Source organism: Ammospiza nelsoni, chromosome 6, assembly GCF_027579445.1.
Source record: "Ammospiza nelsoni isolate bAmmNel1 chromosome 6, bAmmNel1.pri, whole genome shotgun sequence".
NCBI classification, from domain to species: domain Eukaryota; kingdom Metazoa; phylum Chordata; class Aves; order Passeriformes; family Passerellidae; genus Ammospiza; species Ammospiza nelsoni.
Genome location: NC_080638.1, coordinates 15760164 through 15781517, shown reverse-complemented (window position 1 = coordinate 15781517; position 21354 = coordinate 15760164). Strand labels below are relative to the sequence as shown.

The window sequence follows — 21354 nt, the reverse complement described above, 5'->3', positions numbered from 1 at the left end:
TTTTTTTTCAGATTGATTTCCCATCCCACGCTTTTGATATTGAATATAAAATTCCTCAAGCTGCAAAGACTACTGTGCATCATTCTGTAGAAACATTAGAAAAACCATTGAGAGAACGTCTCCTTGCCATTCTCTCCAAGGACAGCACTATTGGGTATGTCCATCTCTTCTTCAAAAAGAGCTGGGCTCTTTTTGCACATGACAGTTTGTAAATAGGGTATGGAATACTTATGTATTCTTGAGTTTCTGTTAATTTTTTTAATATATTTTGAAGACCTGTAGAGACTTAAACAAGAGATTGAATTAAACATGTGAAATCATGGTACTGACTTAATGAATTTCCTTCCATTTTCCTTGGCTGCTGCTGTTAGTTTCTTGCTACAAGACTGCTGCCCCTTTGCCTGCCTGTTGTAGTCACCTGTTCCTACCTGGCAGTTTCTCAGTTCCAGGGAGTTCCAGCAGTGGCTGTTCATGTGCCATGGGAGCTTTTCTGGCAGCCTTTCCTACTCATCTGCACAAAAAATAAATTAGTGGTTTTGGTTTATTTCAGATTATACTAAAACTTAATTTTGTCCTGCCCAAATTATAAATTTGAACAAATGTTTCCTTAATGTTTGAGGCTTTGTTTGGCTTCTTGTTTTGACTTTTGTGGAGGACAGAATAATTTCAATGTAATTCCATTCTGTGTGTTAATTTATTTGCCTGAATACAGCAGTCAGTGGCATTGGGGTTATTCAGGTGATGGTTTGTCATGTGCATTATAAACTGAAATGCTCTTGTCTGCAGGCTGTCAAAAGAAGATAAAGAATTTCTGTGGGAGAAGAGACATTATTGTCATAGCCATCCTAATAGCCTACCAAAAATACTGGTTAGTGCCCCTCACTGGGACTGGGCAAGTCTTCCAGAAATATATTCATTACTTCAGAGGTGGCCTCCTTTATCACCCTTAGCTGCACTGGAACTACTTGATTCAAAGTAAGAAAACTGTAAATAAACTTTCCTGTATCTTGTTCAGTATTAAATGACTCTTCTTTGATAGAAGATCCTGGAATGGTGTTCTGTGGGAAAAAACTGCTGAATTTCTTGCAGAAAAAGTTAAATATTTTTAAAATTTTAAAGAACTCCATGCATGCTTTATTGATGTAGGCTTAACCAAGTCATGTAGGGAAAGCACAGCAATTGTGGTTAGAGTTCTGAAGTTTAACATGCAACAGGACATGAGTTTATACGGACAGAGTTTTGAGAGGTTTTGATTGGGCTTGTCCTAAACATGCACATGTGGTTGCATCTTAGGTGATGAAGGGCCTTGTAGGTCCCTTATTGAGCTTTTAAAGATTTTATATGATTGCTTTTCTGTCTAGCTGATCTCAAAAAAAAAGAATAAGAAAAAATCCTATATGAGCAGAGAAAATCTGATGTGGATTTGTGGTGACTTTCTAGGTTTGCTGATCAGGAAGTACGAAATACAGCTGTGAACTGGATAAAGACATTGAGTGATGATGAGTTAACAGATTTCCTCCCTCAGTTTGTGCAGGTAAGACTTGCTGCCTACACAGAGGTTTGAATTTTTCTGGTTCTTGAAAACCCAAAGGAATTGCTTCTGACCAGTAGCAGAAGTGCAGTTGAGTGCCTCTAACTGAAATGCACAGTAGGGGAAACAATTTGAATAAATAATCTCTTTGTGACTGTCCAAAGTATTTGTGGTAACTCTGTCTGTGCATTAGTCACAAAATATATCTTCATCAGGAATTAAATGCAGACCTGATTTATGTAATTTCCATTGTATTTAGGCATTGAAGTATGAAACCTACCTTGACAGTGCTCTTGTGAAATTTCTTCTGGCTCGGGCACTGGGAAGCATTCGGGTTGCACACTACCTGTACTGGTAAGGGGTTCTTTGTTCATTGCTCATGTAATGTGTGTGCCACAATATTAATATTGTAGATAAAAAGTCCTTCTTAACATTATAATTCAATAACATAACAATGATTGTTGTGAATGGTGATTATACAGAATGTAGATCCTGGTTGTTTGTTTTTTTTAATGAAGCACAGTGCCTCTACAAAGCACAAACTTCTGGTTTTTTCTATCTGTATATCAGTAACTTCAGACATACATAGTACTGGTTCACTAAACTATTTTAATGTCTTAATATTGTATTATTTGCTATATTTTCTGTAGGAAAATTTAACTTCTATCCTTTATTTCAGGCTTCTTAAGGATACACTGTATGATACAAAGTTTGGTGTAAGATATGAGCAAATTCTTGGAGCTTTTCTTTCAGTCTGTGGAAAAAGGCTGAGGGAAGAGCTGGAGAAGCAGACCAGGCTAGTGCAGCTCTTTGGAATGGTAGCAGAAAGAGTAAAGCAAATGAGTGGATCTGCTCGGCAGGTGTGTATATATTTTTAATTCAAAACTAATCCACTTACTTGTCTTTTTAGTCTAAATTCAAAATGTTATGTAAATATATAGGAAGTTTTATGAACCTGTTGCTCTGCAAAGTTTGATGAAGTTGATGTTTTTGTCAAGTTTGTCACCTGAAACATATAGTGAGGTGATAGGGCAAGAAAGTATAAGATGGTTTCTGTGTATGATAACTGGAAATGAATTTAAACCTTTTACTGCTGAAGAATGATCTCATCATACAAAGGAATGGAATATCTGGTTTTGTGCTGATGATAGAGCTTAGAGTTTGATGGAGTGGGATGCTGTCATCTGGTTCAATAAAAAAAAAACCCCACAAACATGTGTGATGAGTGTTACATTGCTAGGCTTAGGTATTTGTCATAGCTAAACCAGGAGCTGTAGTTTCTGGCATTCCTTTGACATTAGGGAGTTAAAATAGTGCCTTCAGGGTAACTTTGTCCAGAAGTTTTCTGTAGATGATTCAGTGAGGAAAATGTCAGCTGAATTTTCTTTCTGTCTGCAGGCTGCCTTGCAGAATGGCATGGAGCGTGTGCAGTTGTTTTTCTTGAAGAACAAATGTCGTTTGCCTCTCAATCCCAGCCTTGTGGCAAAAGAGCTAAATATTAAGGTACTGCACATTCAGGGTTTCAAAACTCTTTTGTAAGAATTACATCTAGGTAAAGCTTTTACAAATTAAAAAAACCACTTCAAGTGCTTGAAAGCTCTTTATGCTGTGGAGATGGGGTTTAATCAAAAATGCTGATTGAATAAGCCAGCAAAACTTGGTGAGCAAAGATAAAATGTGTACAAATACAGTGTAAAACCAACAAGGGCACTTGTGTTAAAAAATACTGACAGATATTTGTAATAACTTATTACATCTTCAGACCCTGTCTCCTGAGACCAGCAATTCTGAAAGTGCATGAAAAAGTCCTATGTGCATTAGTAATCAAAAAAGGAAATGGACCAAAAATATAAAGTTCAAGCAGTGAGTAAATACTGTTAAACACGTGAAACTGCCTGATACGGATTGTGTCCAGATATGCTGGAGAGGGAGGCAGTAGCTTTATTTTATTGTGAAGGTCCAGCAAGTAATAATGTAGGAGAAGCAGGTAAATTATTTTTCCAGAACACTGCAAGGTTTGACAATATCTGCTCAACCACAGTCTTGATTATATCATCATGCATGACTGAAAACCTAAAGGTTTGTTAATGCTTGAACTAATCCTGTATTTGAGAGACAGCTCATCTCACTTTCCTTCTCTACTGTAACTATTAAATCATGAGCAGGGACTTGAAAGCAGATAAATGAGAAAAGATACTGTGAAACACACAAATACACATTTTTAATACATCTCCTAGGTTTCAAGAAAAAGCTGCTGATAAAATATTTATTCATGTTTTATTCACTCTTCCCTTTAGAATGTTTGAAACATCACTGTGCAGCACTGTTGGCTTTTGTACAAGAATTCAACAAATAACAGCCAAAGGGCTTGTTATTCAAGGGAAGCACGTATTCACCACAATGGAAATGTGAAAAGTCTGAATAGACACATTGTGTGTCAAACCTGCTTGTTGTCACAGTGTCTTGTTTTCTGGGCTAGCAGGAATAGTCCTTTCTGACCGTTGACATTAAATCTACTTGCAGGCCTGTTCTTTCTTCAGCTCCAATGCAGTACCACTGAAAGTTGCACTGATAAATGCTGACCCGCTGGGAGAAGAAATTAATGTGATGTTTAAGGTAGGCATTGCATGTGTACTGGAGAAAATAATGAAGTTGAATGATAATCACTATTTCACTGGTATCAATTAATTTTAGCATAGACCAATAAGCTTAGTTATTCCATGAGTTTGCTCGTGTGTATCTAGAAACCAACATGTGAACAGTCCATAAAACATAAACATTTACCACATGTGAAAGTTTAATTGTAGTCTGTTCCTCTTTTAAGTTTACTGTGTCATTGGTTAACTTTTATTTTTCCATGTAAGGTTGGAGAAGATCTGAGACAAGATATGTTGGCTTTACAAATGATTAAGATCATGGATAAGATCTGGCTGCAGGAGGGATTGGATCTAAGGATGGTTATCTTCAAGTGTCTCTCAACTGGAAAAGACCGAGGTGCTAAACTAGATGTTGTTTTTAATCTTTGCTTCCCCCTTTCAATTTATTGTCACATTGATAATGAAAAACCTCTGGGCAGAAGGTGCCAAGGAACAGTTCCACTGCAAGGAACTTCAGTACTTGAGAGAATAATAAGTTAAATTGTTCTGAATTTCCTGATGGCTGAGTGGCATCCAGTTTTGTTTTCTTGAGTGTTCTGTTGTCAATGAACAGTGGAACAAACAAATACAGTGATAAAAATCAAGGTTGCTCTTACTGCAACACAAGAAAATCATGTTGCTACAGCAATCCTCAGTCTGAAAGTTTAATTATGGTGAAAGTATTCCAATGCAAACCAAAATGCTGAAGTACTTGGAATCTGCTGCAGTTGAGTCAGGGGGTATCATTCTGGTGCTGAAACGTGCAAAAAGAAGAAAAATTTGAACCAGCCCTTGACATGCACAGTGTCCCCCAGCATTTGTGTCATATTCTGGTGAAAGTTCCTTGGCAAGATGAAGTTGTCTCTGGGGTTTGAAAGTAGGTCACAGAACTCTGAGTGCAAATACTGTGCCCTGCACCTTGAACATGCTTTTTCCTAGTTTTAGCTAATTCTCTAGAGCTAGCCAATAGAAACCAAAGATATTTAAGAGGATAAACAATAAATGAAATATTTCTTTAGTCAGATGAATAGCATGACCAAAACTCTTAAATACATGGAAAAGATGGAAATTTAGGTTGGTAAAACTAAGCAAAAAGCTTCTATTTATGTAAGACTTGCTTTTTAGAGAAACAGATGGCTTTTCCTCCTACTCTGAGTGATGACTTGATTTATGTAGCTTTTTTTTCCTTGTTGCTAATATTAGTGTCCTTAAAGTACTCAAAAGATTGAAGGGGAAGAGTCAAATGGATGTAAATTACAGATGTACCTTTAGTAGCTCTTGCCAAAATAGAAGTAAAATTCTGTTAATCAGGTACATGTTTTCATTTTATGATTTAGCTGTACAAATATTTTTAGTAAATTATTTCTCCAAAGTAAGGCCACCTATGAAGCCCACTGTCTGGTCTGTTTCAGCACTTGACAGCAGATAAAATTACTTGATTAATTCACTATCAGTGTGTGGGAATTGCCAGCATCAAAGTATTTTGCCCAATTTAGAGTAAAAGTTATGTGGTAGAAACTAATTATTCAAAGTATAACTAAAGTGTGCATTCTGGCAACTGTAGCTAGTTGTTGTGAAGTAATCTAAGTTGGATTGCTATGTTTCATGGTTTCCTTTGTAACATAGTCTGTGGAAATGCTTGGGGGACTAACAGAATTATTTTTACACATGACGAGGTTTTCAGGGAGGTTGGTCTATAAGTGTAAGATTCATCATTGTTAAGAATGAATAATAAAAATGCAGCATCACTTAAGGAGATGGCTAAATACACTTTATTTTATTCTATATCAAGGCATGGTAGAGCTTGTTCCTGCTTCAGATACACTTAGGAAAATTCAAGTGGAGTATGGAGTGACAGGTTCTTTTAAGGACAAGCCTCTGGCTGAATGGTTGAGGAAGTATAATCCTACAGAGGAAGAGTATGAAAAGGTAACTTTTCAGCACTGGTTTTTGTTCTTGAAGGTCTTTTAAAAGGGCTAAGTACAATCTAATAAAAGAATGAAATTCATATTCCAGGTCTTCCATTGAAATATTTGGTTTGTATATTTAAGAAACTTAATTTTTTCTATACTTGAAAAACAGCAAATTAAAATCCCCTCCCATAAAAAGGAGCCAGATGGATTCTTCAGATTCTCATCAAAAATTTTTATTGGATATAGAAAAAATGTACTTTAAATTTAAGAGGGACAAATAGTGGCTGCTCTTAATTGCAGTTTAGGAGCAGTGGCCTCTGCTTGTACACATGAGATTCAAAAATTAATATCTTTTTTTGTGCTATAATGCCATTACAGTACATTGGAAATACAAGTCTTGGACCCTTTTATTTCCTAACTCCTCTTTTGTCTTCAGCTTCTCTTGTCTTCAACTCCTCTTTTCTCTTTCATTTATGTTCAAAATAAAATAACCATTTTTGCTGGAAAGTGGGATATCAAGAGATTTTGGCGAAGCTTAACTGTTTGAAGAACAGTATTTGGGGAAAAAAAAAAGGAAATTTTTATTGCCTGGTTTGGATTTTGCACTCATCGAGGTTGACTGTTGAATACATGAATTATGTTTTTCCACTGATATTTGATCTCAATTCACTTCTTTTCTCTCCCTCCCAGGCTTCAGAGAACTTCATCTACTCTTGTGCAGGATGCTGTGTAGCCACTTATGTCCTGGGAATCTGTGACCGCCACAACGATAACATAATGCTGCGGAACACCGGGCATATGTTCCACATCGACTTCGGGAAGTTTTTGGGACATGCACAAATGTTTGGGAGCTTTAAAAGGTATTTTCTGTACCTAAGCAATGTGGAGAATGAAGTGATATTTTCCCAAGTGTTGTCTGGGAGATCTGCTGTAGGTCCAGTACCATGTGAATGTGCTGTGTCACCTGGACCAGCACTTGGGAGAGGAACCCAACCCAAACCCATGAAATGGCATTAATGGAATATTTAATATCATGACCTCAGGGTGGGGATGGAGGACAGCAGGAAGCACATGACAACAAAGAGACCTAAAGATGAACTCACAAATTCTGTGCTTTTTGAACAGGGATCGAGCTCCTTTTGTGCTGACATCAGATATGGCTTATGTCATTAATGGTGGAGAAAAACCCACAATTCGCTTTCAGCTGTTTGTGGATCTCTGTTGCCAAGCTTACAACTTGATAAGGAAACATGCCAGCCTCTTCCTTAACCTACTTTCACTGGTAATCATTTTTCACATTCAATTGAATTGATAGATCTGTCGTGCTGGGTTGTATTAAAACTGTGCTTTTTATGCTGCAGCAATTCATAATGTAGGCTTTTTTAAAAAAGCCAGAAACATCTCATCTACTTTTTGAGAAAGCTTCATTTGGAATCTTTTAAGCTTTTTTACTGCCTACCTCTTTCTTGAAAATTTAAAACTAAAATACTACCACAAATTGCACTGCAAAGAGTTTTTAACTGCTTTTAATTCAGCAGAAATAGGGAATAACTGCTGATTATAAGTAATTGGTGTCTATTGCCATTAGTATTAAGTAAATTAGTGCAGCCACAAATGAATTTGAGGGTCTAAGTCTTAATTATTTCAGTACAAAATCATACTTGGTTTATTACATTAAAACTAAATTTCAATTTCTTGTAGATGCTTTCTTCTGGGCTACCAGAACTAAGTGGGGTTCAGGACTTGAAGTATGTCCAGGATGCTCTCCAGCCCCAAACAACAGATGCAGAAGCCACCATTTTCTTTACAAGGTATTGGAAAAGGGAAAACTAAAATATCTCCCAGTATCTTCCTCTAAATGGAAGATTTCTGATAGGAAAAAACCTACTAGGGATGGTCACAAGCGTGTCTGTACAAGTTGAACAGTTACACTGTACAATCATAAAAGATCAGTTAACTACATAAGTAAGATCAATCTTGTGTAAGAGTAATGCTTGTGCTAAAGTACCTTGCAGATTTTAGGGGTGACCTGGTGTGAAATAAATATTGGTTTGAAGTGCTGAGGGTAAATAATTTTGTCTGGCTGTTTAACAGTTACATTTTGAATACACCCTAAATTATTTAGAGTATATGATGGAAAACATGGTGAAGAAATTCTCTCTTGGAGAAGTGCTTTTGCACAATGGGGAGGGAGGATGATGATCCAGTGTAAGTGGAGGAGTGCATACGGTGTAACTGAGATGTTGCAATGCATTATAAAAGTGTTACTGTACTGATACACAGAGGAAACTGCAGTGGTGTGCATGCAACTTAGAGAAAAGTTTAGGCAGGAAGGGACCTCTAAAGGCCATCTAAGACCAGTCCTCCTGCACAGAGCAGGGACATCCACAACTAGATGAACTTTCTCAGAAATGTGTCCTGGCATCTACAACATCTCTGGGCAACCTGTTCTGGTGTTCCACCACTCTTACTGTAAAAAAATTTTCTTTCTTATATCTAACCTGAATCTGTCCTCATACACAGGAGGACAGATTCAGATTAGATATAAGAAAGAAAAATTTTCCCTTTTTAGCAGGTGCTGCTAAAAAGTTTGTCCCCATCCTTTGTATAAGTTCCCTTTAAGTAGGAATGGGCTCCTGATGAAAGGCCATAATAAGATCTCCCCAGAGCCTTCTCTAGTCTGAGCAATCCCCATGCTCTCAGACTGTTCTCACAGGAGAGGTGCTCATCCTGCTGATAATTTCTATGGCCCTCCTCTGGATCTGCTCCAGCAGCTCCATGTCTTGCCAGGGCTCCAGAGTTGGATGCGTGTCTGGAAAGCCTTCCCATCTTCACTAAAAACCTATTCCAAATTTCAATACTGAGTCTTCTATTAAATGTTGATATGATACTATTTATATATCCCAATGATCACTCAGAAACCTTTTCTTTGTCAGTAAGAAATAGGGCTTGTTTTTCTTCAGCTTGAGTCTGATGCATTGACAGAACCACTTTTGTGTGTTTTGATGTTTCCTTTTTCTAGGCTGATCGAATCCAGTCTGGGGAGTGTTGCCACAAAGTTCAATTTCTTCATTCACAACTTGGCTCAGCTGCGTTTCTCAGGTCTGCCCTCTAATGATGAGCCCATCCTGTCATTCTCTGCTAAAACCTATTCTCTCAAACAAGATGGCCGAATCAAACAAGTGTCTGTGTTCACCTATCAGAAGAGATACAACCCAGACAAACACTATGTAAGTACCTGGGAGCTGTTTCCATTCAGGGAGGATAAAGGGGTGTTTTCTTCCAACAAGACACAGGGAAGGAACAGGGACAGCTGACCAAAACCAGCCAGAGGGATGTTCCACAGCGTATAATGTCACTGTCAGCAATAAAAGGTGGCTGTAGAGGAAGAAAGCAGGAGATGGGAGAGGGTTGTTTTCCACGGTGGCTGTTTGGGAACTGGCTGAGCATGGGTCTGCCTGTGGGCTGTGGCAATTGTCTTGCATCACCTTCCCTCCCCAGAAGTGTCTTTATCTCAGCCCACGGATCTTCTCACTCTTGCTCTTGCTGTCCCCACTGTCCCACTGGTGAGGGGGAGGGAGTGAGCAAGCAGCTGTGTGGGTGCTGAGCTGCTGGCCAGCAGCAGCAGCACTGCTAGAGTACAGACTGGCATTTCTAGCATCCCATAATATCTTGCAAAATGAAAAAACCTCTTGAAAAGCATCTAGAAGGAAGTAGAAAGGGCAGAAGTAGTGTTGGTGGAGATTATTTTAAAACACAGCAAGTTGAGTCATGTTGATGGGCTTTTTGTAGCTGCCTTCTGTAAAATGGCTCCTTCCTGAGTAGGAGTTGTAAAATCAGACAAAACTCTGGTTTTGGTCTGACCTTCCATTAAAGTTTGATTTGTTCCTCCTGAGTTAGAGCATTGTTTTCGCTACTATTGCACTTACACTCTTAGTCTTACTAGATACACCAACCATTGAGATTTGCCCTCAGAATTTTAATAGACTTGGGTTACACTTTGAGACTTAATGTTTGTATTCCTATGCAGATGTGCAACTTTCTTCAAATTGTTTTAGTTGTTTTATTTCTCTACTGCTATTTGCTGGGCTGGAGTAATCAGCTCAAGTTACATTGTCCAGAACTTTTTTATAACATGAGGTATATTGATAGATGTAAATGTACATCTCTTTCCAAGCTATGTTTGCTGTAAGTGTCTTAATCTGGTAAGACACCAGCAAGGAATAGCAGAGCGAATCTGACTAATGCCGCAGAGCTTTGTTCTGAATCACTGTATAATAAATGAATTTGAGTATCCTGGTCTAAGCCAAAACAGCCTCGCCTCTTCCAGGAAACTGTTAGGATGGTCTAGATTCTTTATAGATTTTAAATTATATGTTAAAAGTGTAACTCCTCTGCCCATAAATGAGGACACTGAACTGAATTTTCTGTGCAGCTCTCAAACTTCATTTCCCTTGAATAATGTGAATGTATCCTGTGACTGTACTCACAATACTTGGAAAAGTTATTTTTGTATAATGCAGTGCACTTGCATCCTCCTGCCAAATGATCACTTTAAAAGTGGAATCCTTTAGAATCAGGAGGGAATTAAATTGAAAAAAATACTCTTGAAAGGTTCTGTGGTGGTTCTGGCCCCACAGATACCCGTCTTAATGTAATCCTGTGCCAGTGTTAACATTCTGTACACCTGGTATGTACTTCCAATGAGGCTTCAAAGGGAGAGTGTGCACAGTTCAGCCTTACCTACCTTCATCATCACCCTTCAGCTGTGGATCTACCTTGGGGGAAGACCATGTGATGTTACTTTGCATGATGGGCTACTTATAATTCTACTATGAAATGCCAGTGTTGGAATAAGGGATATAATAATGGGATATGTATTCAGGAGAAGGGTTACTATAGGAGAAAGAGTTGATTGTGAAGAAAATTATATTGTTAAGTAATTTTACAATATTTTTATATCAAATACGTTTATTTTTGTGTTTTGGGCAGATCTATGTAGTGAGAGTTTTGAGAGAAGGGCAAGTTGAGCCAACATTTGTCTTCCGAACATTTGATGAGTTCCAGGAGCTCCACAACAAACTTGGCATTCTCTTTCCTCTTTGGAAGTTACCAGGGTATGTTCCTAACTCACTCATCACTATTACCAAAGCAACAAAACTGCTCCCAGCTGGGTGGAGCAAGAAATAGCTTGAAATGGAGACAAAACTGCTGAGGGGCAAACTAGACCTCAAAGTTGGCAATTAAGGGAGAAAGCAGTTGTCTCTCAGATTTAAGGTGGAGATCCAGAGGAGCATCTCAGTGTTGTGGTCTGCTGTCGTATCACATATAATACTTACCTATAAATATTTCCTTGTCTTTCCGGAGTGTCATAACCCATGCTGTGTTTCCACTCTGGATTGGCAAAAAAACTCCAGGTGTCATCACTTAAGGATGGAAATGACAATGGAATCCCACTGTACCTACTTCTGATAAAGTAACTGAAAACTGTGTTGTTCTTCTCATGTAGCTTTCCTAATAAGATGGTTCTGGGAAGAACACATATCAAAGATGTAGCAGCCAAAAGAAAAGTGGAGCTCAACAGCTACATACAGAGCCTGATGAACAGTTCTCCAGAGGTGGCAGAAGTGAGTATATGTAATTTAAATCAAATGCAAATTTTCAAGTTTTGGTGCTTTTTAACACTTAAACTAACATGTAATGTTTCTTCCAAATTTAGTGTGATCTTGTTTATACTTTTTTCCATCCATTACTTCGTGATGACAAAGTGGAAGGAATAGATGGAATAGCCAGACCTGCAGGTAAGGGATGATTATAAATTGAATTATATAGTTTGACACATTTACAGTGTGAATCTTTGGAATGTTTTTTACTTAACTGGAGTTTTCTCTCCTTGAAAACTGCATCACTATCTTTCCAAATGTGCCTACATACAATTTCAAGGACATGCATACTAAAAATTGCAATGATGTGTGTGATGACTTGGGCTTGTTTATGGCTTGGCTGAATTATTCAGATTTTTCACTCCAAACCTCCAGGTTGGTTCTTGCAAGAGAATGCAAAAACCCTTAAAGCCTGTAGCCTTTCACCTGTTAGAGAGCTAGAAATTAAATCAAGAACTGAACTTGGTCTAAGACTTGTATTTTTTCCCATATGTGATAAGTCAGTGTAGTAGTGATGAAAATATCACAGAAGAAATAATTGTTATTTCAGATACAAGTCCATCAAGTCCTACCTCAGGCAAAGTGGGAGGAGAAGTGAAGCTATCCATATCCTATAGAAATAGCACTCTATTTGTCATGGTGATGCACATCAAAGACCTGGTAAGTGGAGATATGCGCTCACTGCCAGAAACTTTCCATTTTCTCAATTACCATCTTGACTTAGACGGATGCAGGAATGGTGAAACTCTCTCTTCTAAATTTTCCAACTGCCTGCTTAATTAACTGCTGCTTTTGATTAGCTTGATTGCAAAGTCTGCACACTTGAAAATAAATATGCAGTTAGCCCCTAATTAGTTTTCTAACTTGTCTTGTTTCTTTGGCTGTAGGTTACAGAGGATGGTGCAGATCCAAATCCCTATGTGAAAACCTATTTACTTCCAGACACGCACAAAACATCCAAACGCAAAACCAAAATCTCCCGGAAGACGAGAAACCCAACTTTCAATGAAATGGCAAGTTAAAATTCATGTGACAACTTCCTGTAGCTTACTATAATCTCTTATTCTAAACAGTAATTAAAATATTACTGCTTTAGACTAAAAATTGTCTAAAAAAAATGTGAATATGTATAAATGGAAAAGAAATTGTTTCCAAAAACTTTGTGCCCTGATTAAATATAAAGCAGAAGATCTTATAAAGATCTTTTAAAACATCTTAGTGGGTTAGTGTGCTATTACAAGGAAGCAGGAATTTCTCAGACTGACTCTGAGGAGTGATGTGGAAAAGGTAAGGAATCTTAAACTAAAACTCCCCCTTGCCCTGGATTCAGTGACTCATGATGTGGAGAAAAATGAATTCAGAAGTCTCGGTGTGTAAATAGTACTTCAGTCATTTTAAATACTTAACATTGGGAGTACAAAATAAACCAGGGATGTCCTTCAGCCCATTATGTGAGACAGGGATGTGCTGAATGGGCGCAGTGTGTAGTTCAGACATCTGTCAATGCCTGGGCAGGCAGAAGAAAGGGCAGTCTGGGTAATTTCTTTTGCCTAACCAGAAAATTCTTGCCTTCACCTCGCAGCTGGTGTACAGCGGATACAGCGTGGAGACTCTGAAGCAGAGGGAGCTGCAGTTAAGTGTGCTGAGTGCAGAATCGTTACGTGAGAACTTCTTCCTGGGTGGAATTACACTCCCACTGAAGGACTTCAACTTGAGCAAGGAGACTGTGAGCTGGTATCGACTGACTGCTGTGCCCTACCTGTGAACTCAGTCACACCAGAACACTTGTGGTCACCTGTGCTTTGTGCATCTTCCTACGTGAAGATAACCTGTACATCTGAAAGCAAGAGGCTCTCCATTTCAACAGATATATTGGACCAATGTTCAGGTAGCCTAATTTGGAGGATTGCAAAAAAACTGGTTTGTACCCATGTGATGTTATCAAAGCATCGTTTGGAAGCATTTGAGAGTTGTGGGTGAAGGAAGGGGTTTTTAATCCATCAGTGAAGGTGAGATGAGCAGTTTGACCATGCTGGTTGGTTGAACCATAACTCAGTCATTAGGCCTGAGGATGCAGTGCATTTTTGCTTTTAATTTGTTGTGTCATCCACGACACGATGCTGGAGAACATCAAAGAAGTTGCATATTTTAGGATTACATTCCCACCACTAATGAGACATCACAGAAACAGCAACAGGTAAACTTTTGGTGTCTGCACACACACCTGTAGAAATGAAGGTTGAAGGGCTGGAAAAATTCCTTAAAAACATTTAATTCCAGATTAATGCTTCTCTGAGACTTATTGGAGTGAGTGCCAATAGTGGAAGTTGTAAATAATGGTGCCTTATAATTCAAATGCTTCTCTTTTACCTCATTTCTGGTATTTAAATATGTATACATATTAACTTTGAGCTCCTTATACAGGGGGAACATTCTCATATTTGATACCTTGCAGGTCCTACTGGAAGCCTTTTCCCAGGATGTGTTATTTACAAATAGCATCACTTATACTAATCTTCACAATTTGTTCAACTTAAATAAGTTTTTTCTACTCCATCTTCTACCCATGGTCTCCAAAAATTGAATGAAGACTGGCTGAATGTGGTACTGTAGGAAATGTACCCAGCTTCTCGGTGGGGATTTTTGTTGTAATTTCTAGAAGTTTTCGATACTGCAGTGATTAAGTGTGGAACGGATTCAAACACTAATCCAAAGTGGCATTTGCATCTGTGCTTCCAGGGAAAGGGTGGCCTCTAATTGAAAAGCACCACTGCTGGCTGAATTGCAGGCCAGAAATTAGTTCCTATTAACAGCTTTGAGAGAGGAACTTGGCTGGGTTTTTTTTTTCCTTTAGCAGTTCACAGCAATACAGTTTCTCACTCCCAGTAAGAACTAAAATACTTCATTCCAAGATTTGAATATATTGTGACAGTGGAGTGCAAATGTCACTATCTCCCATTAATACCACTGGTTACTTAATTAGGCCTTTCTGCACTACAGGTGTCACCTTTTTCGTTCACCTTATTTGGGATTTAGGATGTTCATGTTCTGTGTAAAGAAAGCTCTAAAGTTGCACACTTCTTTAGTACAAAATTGTGAAACAAACTTTTAAAGTGAAATATGCAACTATGAATGAGGACACCATAGAGGGAAAGCCTTCTATCTATCCAACACTAAAAACCTATTTTATAATCCAGTTTTCCTTCCCCTGCTACTGACCAATCTCCCTTCAGTTCAGAAGAGAGAAGTAAACTTGAATCTCCTGGTGCCTAAATGATTCACGGTCCAATTTCATAGGAATTATTGCAGTTCAAAAGCTAATGATACCTTGAATGTTAGAAACTGGGCCAATACTAACGGGCGCTAACAAATCCCAGTTGTAGTAGGCATCCTCTGCATATTTTTCATTTAGTATATAGCCTGTAAATAATAAACTATATAACTAACTAGATATATTTCCTGCTCACTTGATGCTTTTGAGACTTACTCCATTCCATCATTAGAATCACAAGTCACTTAAACACAGGAAAGTAGACTACTGTTTTTGTGAAACGTTCCATTGTGAAATAAAATGAAAGCAATATGGACTGCCTTTTTTGCAGTTTGCTATTAAAGCACAGTGTCTTACAGCACAAAATACAATTAAACTAAAATCATTTAAAAGTTATTTGCAGTTTTAACAGTTGTCTGGACTGAAAACAACAAAAAAAATTATAGTACTGTATTACTGTTAGAACATGTCCTGACTTCTGATTTAGTCTTCTTCATAGCTTAACTCATTTTGTGCCTTTCCCTTCCTTTTCAAAATCGTCACTGGCTGGAGCTTTTTATGGTCATGGATTTTATGTTGTCTATGGGATCTGGCCTTGGCCTCTCCTCACGTGTAGAGGACCAGCACCAAGTTTGCACCTCTTTGCACTATTCTCAATTACAAAAAACCTGATTGTTGCAATAAGAATTTTACCGTGCTACATAGAAAAACCAAGACAGATGTGAAAGAGGGAAATATTTGATTGGGATGGAATATACCAGTATGCTAAGTAGCTTGAAGATGTAGTTTTAACAGCTTTTTATATCTTGTTTAATGAAAAGAAAAAAACATCTTTTATGCACCGTTTGACCTGCAGCCAGAAGTGTAATTGTCCCTCCAGACCTTGTGTTGGTATCCGAGAGCAGCAGCTTGCGCTAGGACCTCTTCCTCTACTAACCTCCAACTTTGCACTGAACTTTTTATTACTGCCTTTGTACGACAGCTGTCTGTCTCTGGACGCATGTGCGATCTTTGGTAAACGCTTTCTCTATTTTTACAACTGTAGGGTTGTGTAGAACCCCCGTCACCCGCCTTAAGGCCGGGGCTGCCCCGGGGTCCGCCGTGTCCCCCTCGCCGGGCGCTCCCTGAGGGGGCAGCGAGAGCAGGGCGCCTCCCTCCGTCTGTGTATCTCTGAGAACCAAATACTTTCATTAAACTATAATAAAGATGTACAATATGGCCCCGCGTGGGGCGCGTTCGCTGTGACTCCGTAACTCTCCTGTACGTACATTAAACACTATTCTGGAATAAACCCAGCGCGTGGCCGGCTCTGTGTGGGTACGGGGCGGGGCGAGAGGGCTCTGGGCGGGACGGCTGAGGGGGCGCGCTCCGGGCGCCGCTGATTGGCTGCCGCGGGCAGGGGGCGGGGCTGGGCCGGCACAGACGCTTCCTGCGGAAGCGCGCGGGCGGGGCCGCTCCTTCTGCTCGCTCCGCTCTGCCGCCATCATGGGTCGCATGCACGCTCCGGGGTGAGCCGCAGGGCCGGGCCGGGGCCGCGCCCGGGGAGCGCCGCGGGGCTGCTCTGGGGGGCCGGGGGAGCACCGCGAACCGGGCCGGGGCGGGAAGGGTGCTGCGGGAGCGCTCCGGCGCGTGTGGAGATGGCGAGGGAGGCGGGCGGCCGTGCGGACATGGCGGCGGGGCGGGGAAGGCTGGGGCCGCGGGGCCGAGTCCCTGAGCTCGGGCGCTGAGTGTGTGATGTGCTTCCTCCCGCAGAAAGGGCCTGTCCCAGTCCGCCTTGCCCTACCGGCGCAGCGTGCCCACGGTGAGTACCATCCTCAGAGCCTTTCCCAGGGCCTTTACCGCCCCGTGCGCGCTCCGGGACCCACAGCGCAGCTCGCAGTGCCCGCGGAGGGAAGGAAAACGCGATCTGTGGTGTTTGGCGTCATCACTTTCAAATTGTGGCCTGTGTAAATGCTTCCTTGGCGTGTGATGGAGCAGGCTTCCTACAGAGGTCTCTCTCTGTGGAGACATTCAAACCCAACCTGGATGCAATCTTGTGTAATCTGCTGTAGATGACCCTGCGCTGGAGAGGGGTGGGATTTGATGATCTCCAGAAGTCCCTCAGCCCTGAAAATTCCGTGGTTCTGAGATGATCCTTGGTATAATGAGGAAACAAGTGTGTATTTCTAGCCAGATTGTTCGTTTGGCAAAGAAGTCTCTTTTCGTCTTCTATTTAAGTATTTCTTCAGATACTTCGAATCTGTAGGCTGGTAATTCCTGGACATTAAATCGTTTTCACACTCGAGTTTGCAGTTGTGTAATAAATCGATTGCCTTCAGAAATACTTACAACCAATTTCTTGGTCAGGGGATTAAAAGAGGTAGTTCTGGTGTGCTCTTAGCTCTTTCAAAGGTACTTCCACTTAAAAAGGCTTTCTCTGTCCTCCTTTGCAAGATCATTTCTTGGAGGATCTCTTTGTTGGCAGAAGGAACAACTTGTGGTCCATGTGGAAAAGCATGGACTAAGAAACAGTGAAATGGGAACATAAACACGAAATCTGTAATTAAGTAGACAACAGTTAAAAATAAGATAATATGAAGCTGCTTGAAGTCCTACTGATGGTTAAACAGTTCAATAACAATTAGGATGAACAAATGCTGTATTGATTTTTTTTTTTAAATTCTGTGGGGATTTTTTGCTTAGTTTTATTTAAATTCTGTCTTAAATGGTGATCTTTAGAGCACTTCCATGTTTATTTTTGCTGTGCTTTTCTATTTCATACTGTGATAGTAATAAAAAGTTCAAAATAAACCAAGAATTTCTAGCTCATAGCAAGTCAGGATAACGTGACTTGTTGGTGTTGTTTCCTCATTAATAATCATGGAAGGAGTGGCTTTATCTGTACTGTTTAACTTAAAATTAATAAAAAAGGCACAGTCCTATCTTGGTAGGTTCCTTTAACTAATTAGTGTTCTTTAAGTCTGATTTTTCACTTCTCTCTGTAGTTATTTTACTGAGAGGTGGCTAAATGGTTCTCAATTTTGTATTTGTCAAAGGACCTAGGTGAAAAATTCCTTCCCAAGGACAGTGATTTTTTTTTTTGTCTGTAACATTGGATTGTGCTTCTGGTGTGGCAATTGAAGTGAAATTATGATAAAGCAGCTGGTTGGAGGCTTTATGGAGTTTTTTAAATGGAGACTCATCTTTACCTGTGCCTTCCCTCATGACATTTCACTAGCACTATAGGTTTATTATATGCTAAGAATTTTTGTATCATTAAAGGTGCAGTTTCAGCTCTTGATTATTTTTTAAGCATTAGAAAGCATCTATTTCTTAAAAGATTATTTTAGTTTTTATTATTTATTAAAAGTTTTCCTGTAGCTTGCCTCTGTATTAAGCAGTTGTTAAACAGTTTGGCTTTTTATTCTAATTTTCTTTAGTGGCTGAAACTTACGTCTGATGATGTAAAGGAACAGATCTACAAGTTGGCTAAAAAGGGCCTGACTCCCTCCCAGATTGGTAAGGATTATAAACCACTCCTGAATGGGGACAAACCCACATTTTTCTGACTGTAATATTGTAATTGTTCCTTCAACCTACAGTAAATAAGGTCCTAAGAGAACACAGCTCTTCTGGTGTGCCTCCCTTCACTGTGGGTACCAGTGAGAGCCCTGGGATAATACCCTGCCACTGGGACATTGTGTGTGTTCTTGCAGGGGAGCATATTTGCTGAAGCAGGAAGCAGTGGGTTGCTTTTGCTTTTTTTCCAAGTGGAAGACTTGAAGCATCTGTTTCATCTTATGGCCTGTCCTTAGGAATGGCCACCAATAGGTGTTATAGGAAGCTTGGTGTGCCCAGTTTCCTGCAGGAAATTTTCCAATACCAGGAGCCCTGTGCAGCTGCACCATGGACTGGTTCTGGGGTTTGAACCCTTCCAGAGCTGAAGTGTTTGCATGACACAGGCCATGAGCTGTGTATGCAGTGTAAGTAGGTGCTGTGTAAATGAATGTTTATTATTGTAATCCTGAAAGCAATATTAATTCCTTCTAGAGGGATCCATAGAATGATTTAATATGTTGCTTTAATGAGTCCTGTTGAAAACTTTCCCATAGTATTGGCAAAGACGAACGCCTCACCATCCCAAGCAGGATGGGACAGTCAGTTGTCTTAAGTGCTCCCAGATAAAGTGTTTCAGCTTCTGTAAGTTGTATTTTGCTCACTCATTGTCTGCCATTTCTTCAGTTGCCACTGGAAAGGTTTTAACTTGGAGAAGATCTTGTTTTGGATAGTTAGTAACTGTAAGGTCAGTTTCACAAGATTGTTGGTGTATGTTTCTTCTTTTCAGTGTAAGATGTACGTGTTTGTTTCAGGTGTGATCCTTAGGGATTCCCACGGTGTTGCCCAGGTTCGCTTTGTTACTGGCAACAAGATTCTGAGAATCCTGAAATCCAAGGGCCTGGCCCCAGACCTCCCAGAGGATCTTTATCACCTGATCAAGAAAGCAGTTGCTGTTCGAAAGCATCTTGAGAGAAACAGAAAGGTGAGTGCTCCTTCAGTTGGATAACTCAGTGTCTGTGATGTTAAATTACACAGGAGTTTGTCTGCAGCTTGACAAAGCAAAGGCTCCTTGTGTGATGTTAGCCCCCCTTTGAGTAAACTCCTAAGGCTGGGGAGGTATTTTGAACAAGAAAAATGGCCTTTGAAAAGGATTTTAAAAGCAGTTTTTAAATCATATGTTTCTGGTCCTGCTCTGATTTTACTGAAGCTTTAGTAACAGAAATGTGATGTTTTCAGCAATAGCTGTGGATTATTTGCTTTACTGAAGCTCATGTGAATTGTGTATTGAGAAGTCCAAGTGGTTGTGGTGTTGGGGTTGCAATGTAACTTTGTTTCCCAGGACAAGGATGCCAAGTTCCGCCTGATTCTGATCGAGAGCAGGATCCACAGGCTGGCTCGCTACTACAAAACCAAGAGAGTGCTGCCACCCAACTGGAAGTAGTAAGTCTTCTCCTGCATTCCTCTTGGCACTGAGGACTGCAGGGTCTTGTAAACTGTGCTGGGACTGTTACTCAGAGGGTGAGGAGTGCATTGTGATAGGTGTGTATCACACACCAGGCAGCAGAGAACAAGTACTTTCATAAATAATAACTGAAAAATCCATGAAACTTACACCTGGGTTAAATTACTGTTGTAATTCCTGGATAAAAATCATGGTCCTAACAAATGAAGTCACTACCAGGTGATTTTTAAGACACTTTAAATTGCTATCTTGGTTCTCAGGTACTTCTATAATTTGTGTCACTTTCAAAGCTTAGTGAGAAATGGCTTAGTAGCTGTGACAAACCTTTACCTTTTCTCTAGAAGAGGTAACCACCATAGAATTCCCAGAGATGTTAGGATTAGCCTCCAAGGAGACTCAAGTGCAGCTAGCCCAGTCTTTAAATATATAGGTTTGTGCTGTCACCCTAGGATTTTTATTGTAAAAGGAAGAGTGAAGTCTTAGGCCATAAAAATTTTTTCAAAGTGATTTAGCTGCTGGTAATAGTTAACGGATAGTTAAAACTTTTAACTGAAGTGTTGTTTTTGATAACTAGTTTGAAAAACTGCCTCTGCAATTCATATTTCTCTTTTTTCTCTCCTCTCTTTTTAGTGAATCATCGACAGCTTCTGCCCTGGTCGCATAAGAGCTGGCTGTGACTAACTGAAAGAATAAATTTTCATTACCTGAGTTTGTGTTGTCTCTAAGTGCTTGGTGTGTTAGAGGCTCCTGCTTGTTTTAGGAAGCTGCACGTGAACAGGGTGTTTTCCAGGTGGAGCAGGCTGTGGTTTCCCTATTGCTGTCCTGCAGTACCAAATCTGGGTCGTGCTTATTGCAGTGCTACACCAGCTGGATGTTGGTGTCTGTGCTTAAACTGGTTTGGATTTTATTACCTGAAAGCCTCAAGTTAGTGAAGTGTCCCGTTCATTCACTGCAGATGTGTTTTACTCATCTGGGGCTGTTCCTCTTGTGTCCTGCGGAACTGGGGAGAAAGCAGTGACAGCAGGAAGATGCAGAAATACAGCAATTGCAGGAGGGGTTATGCAGGTGAGGGGTTAAAACAAAACAGGAGAGGTTAATTAATTAATCACAGGTCATGTGGAGCTGTTGCTTGTGCAGAGAGCTTAAGCAGACTTCAGCCAGTTCCGTGGCAGTAACTTGCTGTCATTTGTAAGTAATTTTAAGAGTAATCTTTGAGATTTGGGTAATTGTGGACAGCAGTTTTAGCTGCTCTCAGATGTTGTGTCTTTACTGAAATAGTTTTCCCTAAACCCTAAGAGCAGGAGCTATTGGATGGTCATTGTTGCCAATGTTGTGTCTCCA

At 39.9% G+C, this 21354-nt stretch overlaps 2 protein-coding genes across 2 annotated transcripts in view; both read left to right on the top strand.

Annotated features, from left to right (window-relative positions):
- The window catches only part of PIK3C2A (phosphatidylinositol-4-phosphate 3-kinase catalytic subunit type 2 alpha), a 50439-nt gene extending 34134 nt beyond the window's left edge, over positions 1 to 16305 (top strand). Inside the window, exons 15-33 of the mRNA XM_059473755.1 lie at positions 12 to 154; positions 787 to 975; positions 1441 to 1534; positions 1791 to 1885; positions 2211 to 2391; positions 2930 to 3034; positions 4055 to 4147; positions 4396 to 4525; positions 5960 to 6096; positions 6771 to 6940; positions 7206 to 7362; positions 7782 to 7891; positions 9103 to 9310; positions 11073 to 11197; positions 11590 to 11707; positions 11800 to 11881; positions 12294 to 12403; positions 12631 to 12756; positions 13326 to 16305. Coding sequence (XP_059329738.1) covers positions 12 to 154; positions 787 to 975; positions 1441 to 1534; positions 1791 to 1885; positions 2211 to 2391; positions 2930 to 3034; positions 4055 to 4147; positions 4396 to 4525; positions 5960 to 6096; positions 6771 to 6940; positions 7206 to 7362; positions 7782 to 7891; positions 9103 to 9310; positions 11073 to 11197; positions 11590 to 11707; positions 11800 to 11881; positions 12294 to 12403; positions 12631 to 12756; positions 13326 to 13508 — 2556 coding nt within the window. The 3' untranslated portion in view covers positions 13509 to 16305. The remainder of the gene's footprint in view (positions 1 to 11; positions 155 to 786; positions 976 to 1440; positions 1535 to 1790; positions 1886 to 2210; positions 2392 to 2929; positions 3035 to 4054; positions 4148 to 4395; positions 4526 to 5959; positions 6097 to 6770; positions 6941 to 7205; positions 7363 to 7781; positions 7892 to 9102; positions 9311 to 11072; positions 11198 to 11589; positions 11708 to 11799; positions 11882 to 12293; positions 12404 to 12630; positions 12757 to 13325) is intronic.
- A 133-nt stretch (positions 16306 to 16438) lies between these two features.
- On the top strand, positions 16439 to 20721 carry RPS13 (ribosomal protein S13). Its single transcript, XM_059474196.1, has 6 exons — positions 16439 to 16522; positions 16767 to 16815; positions 18434 to 18512; positions 19364 to 19533; positions 19891 to 19991; positions 20644 to 20721. The coding sequence occupies exons 1-6, from the start codon at positions 16500 to 16502 to the stop codon at positions 20675 to 20677; spliced, it is 456 nt and encodes a 151-aa protein (XP_059330179.1). The 5' UTR covers positions 16439 to 16499; the 3' UTR covers positions 20678 to 20721.
- Positions 20722 to 21354: the final 633 nt, after the last annotated feature.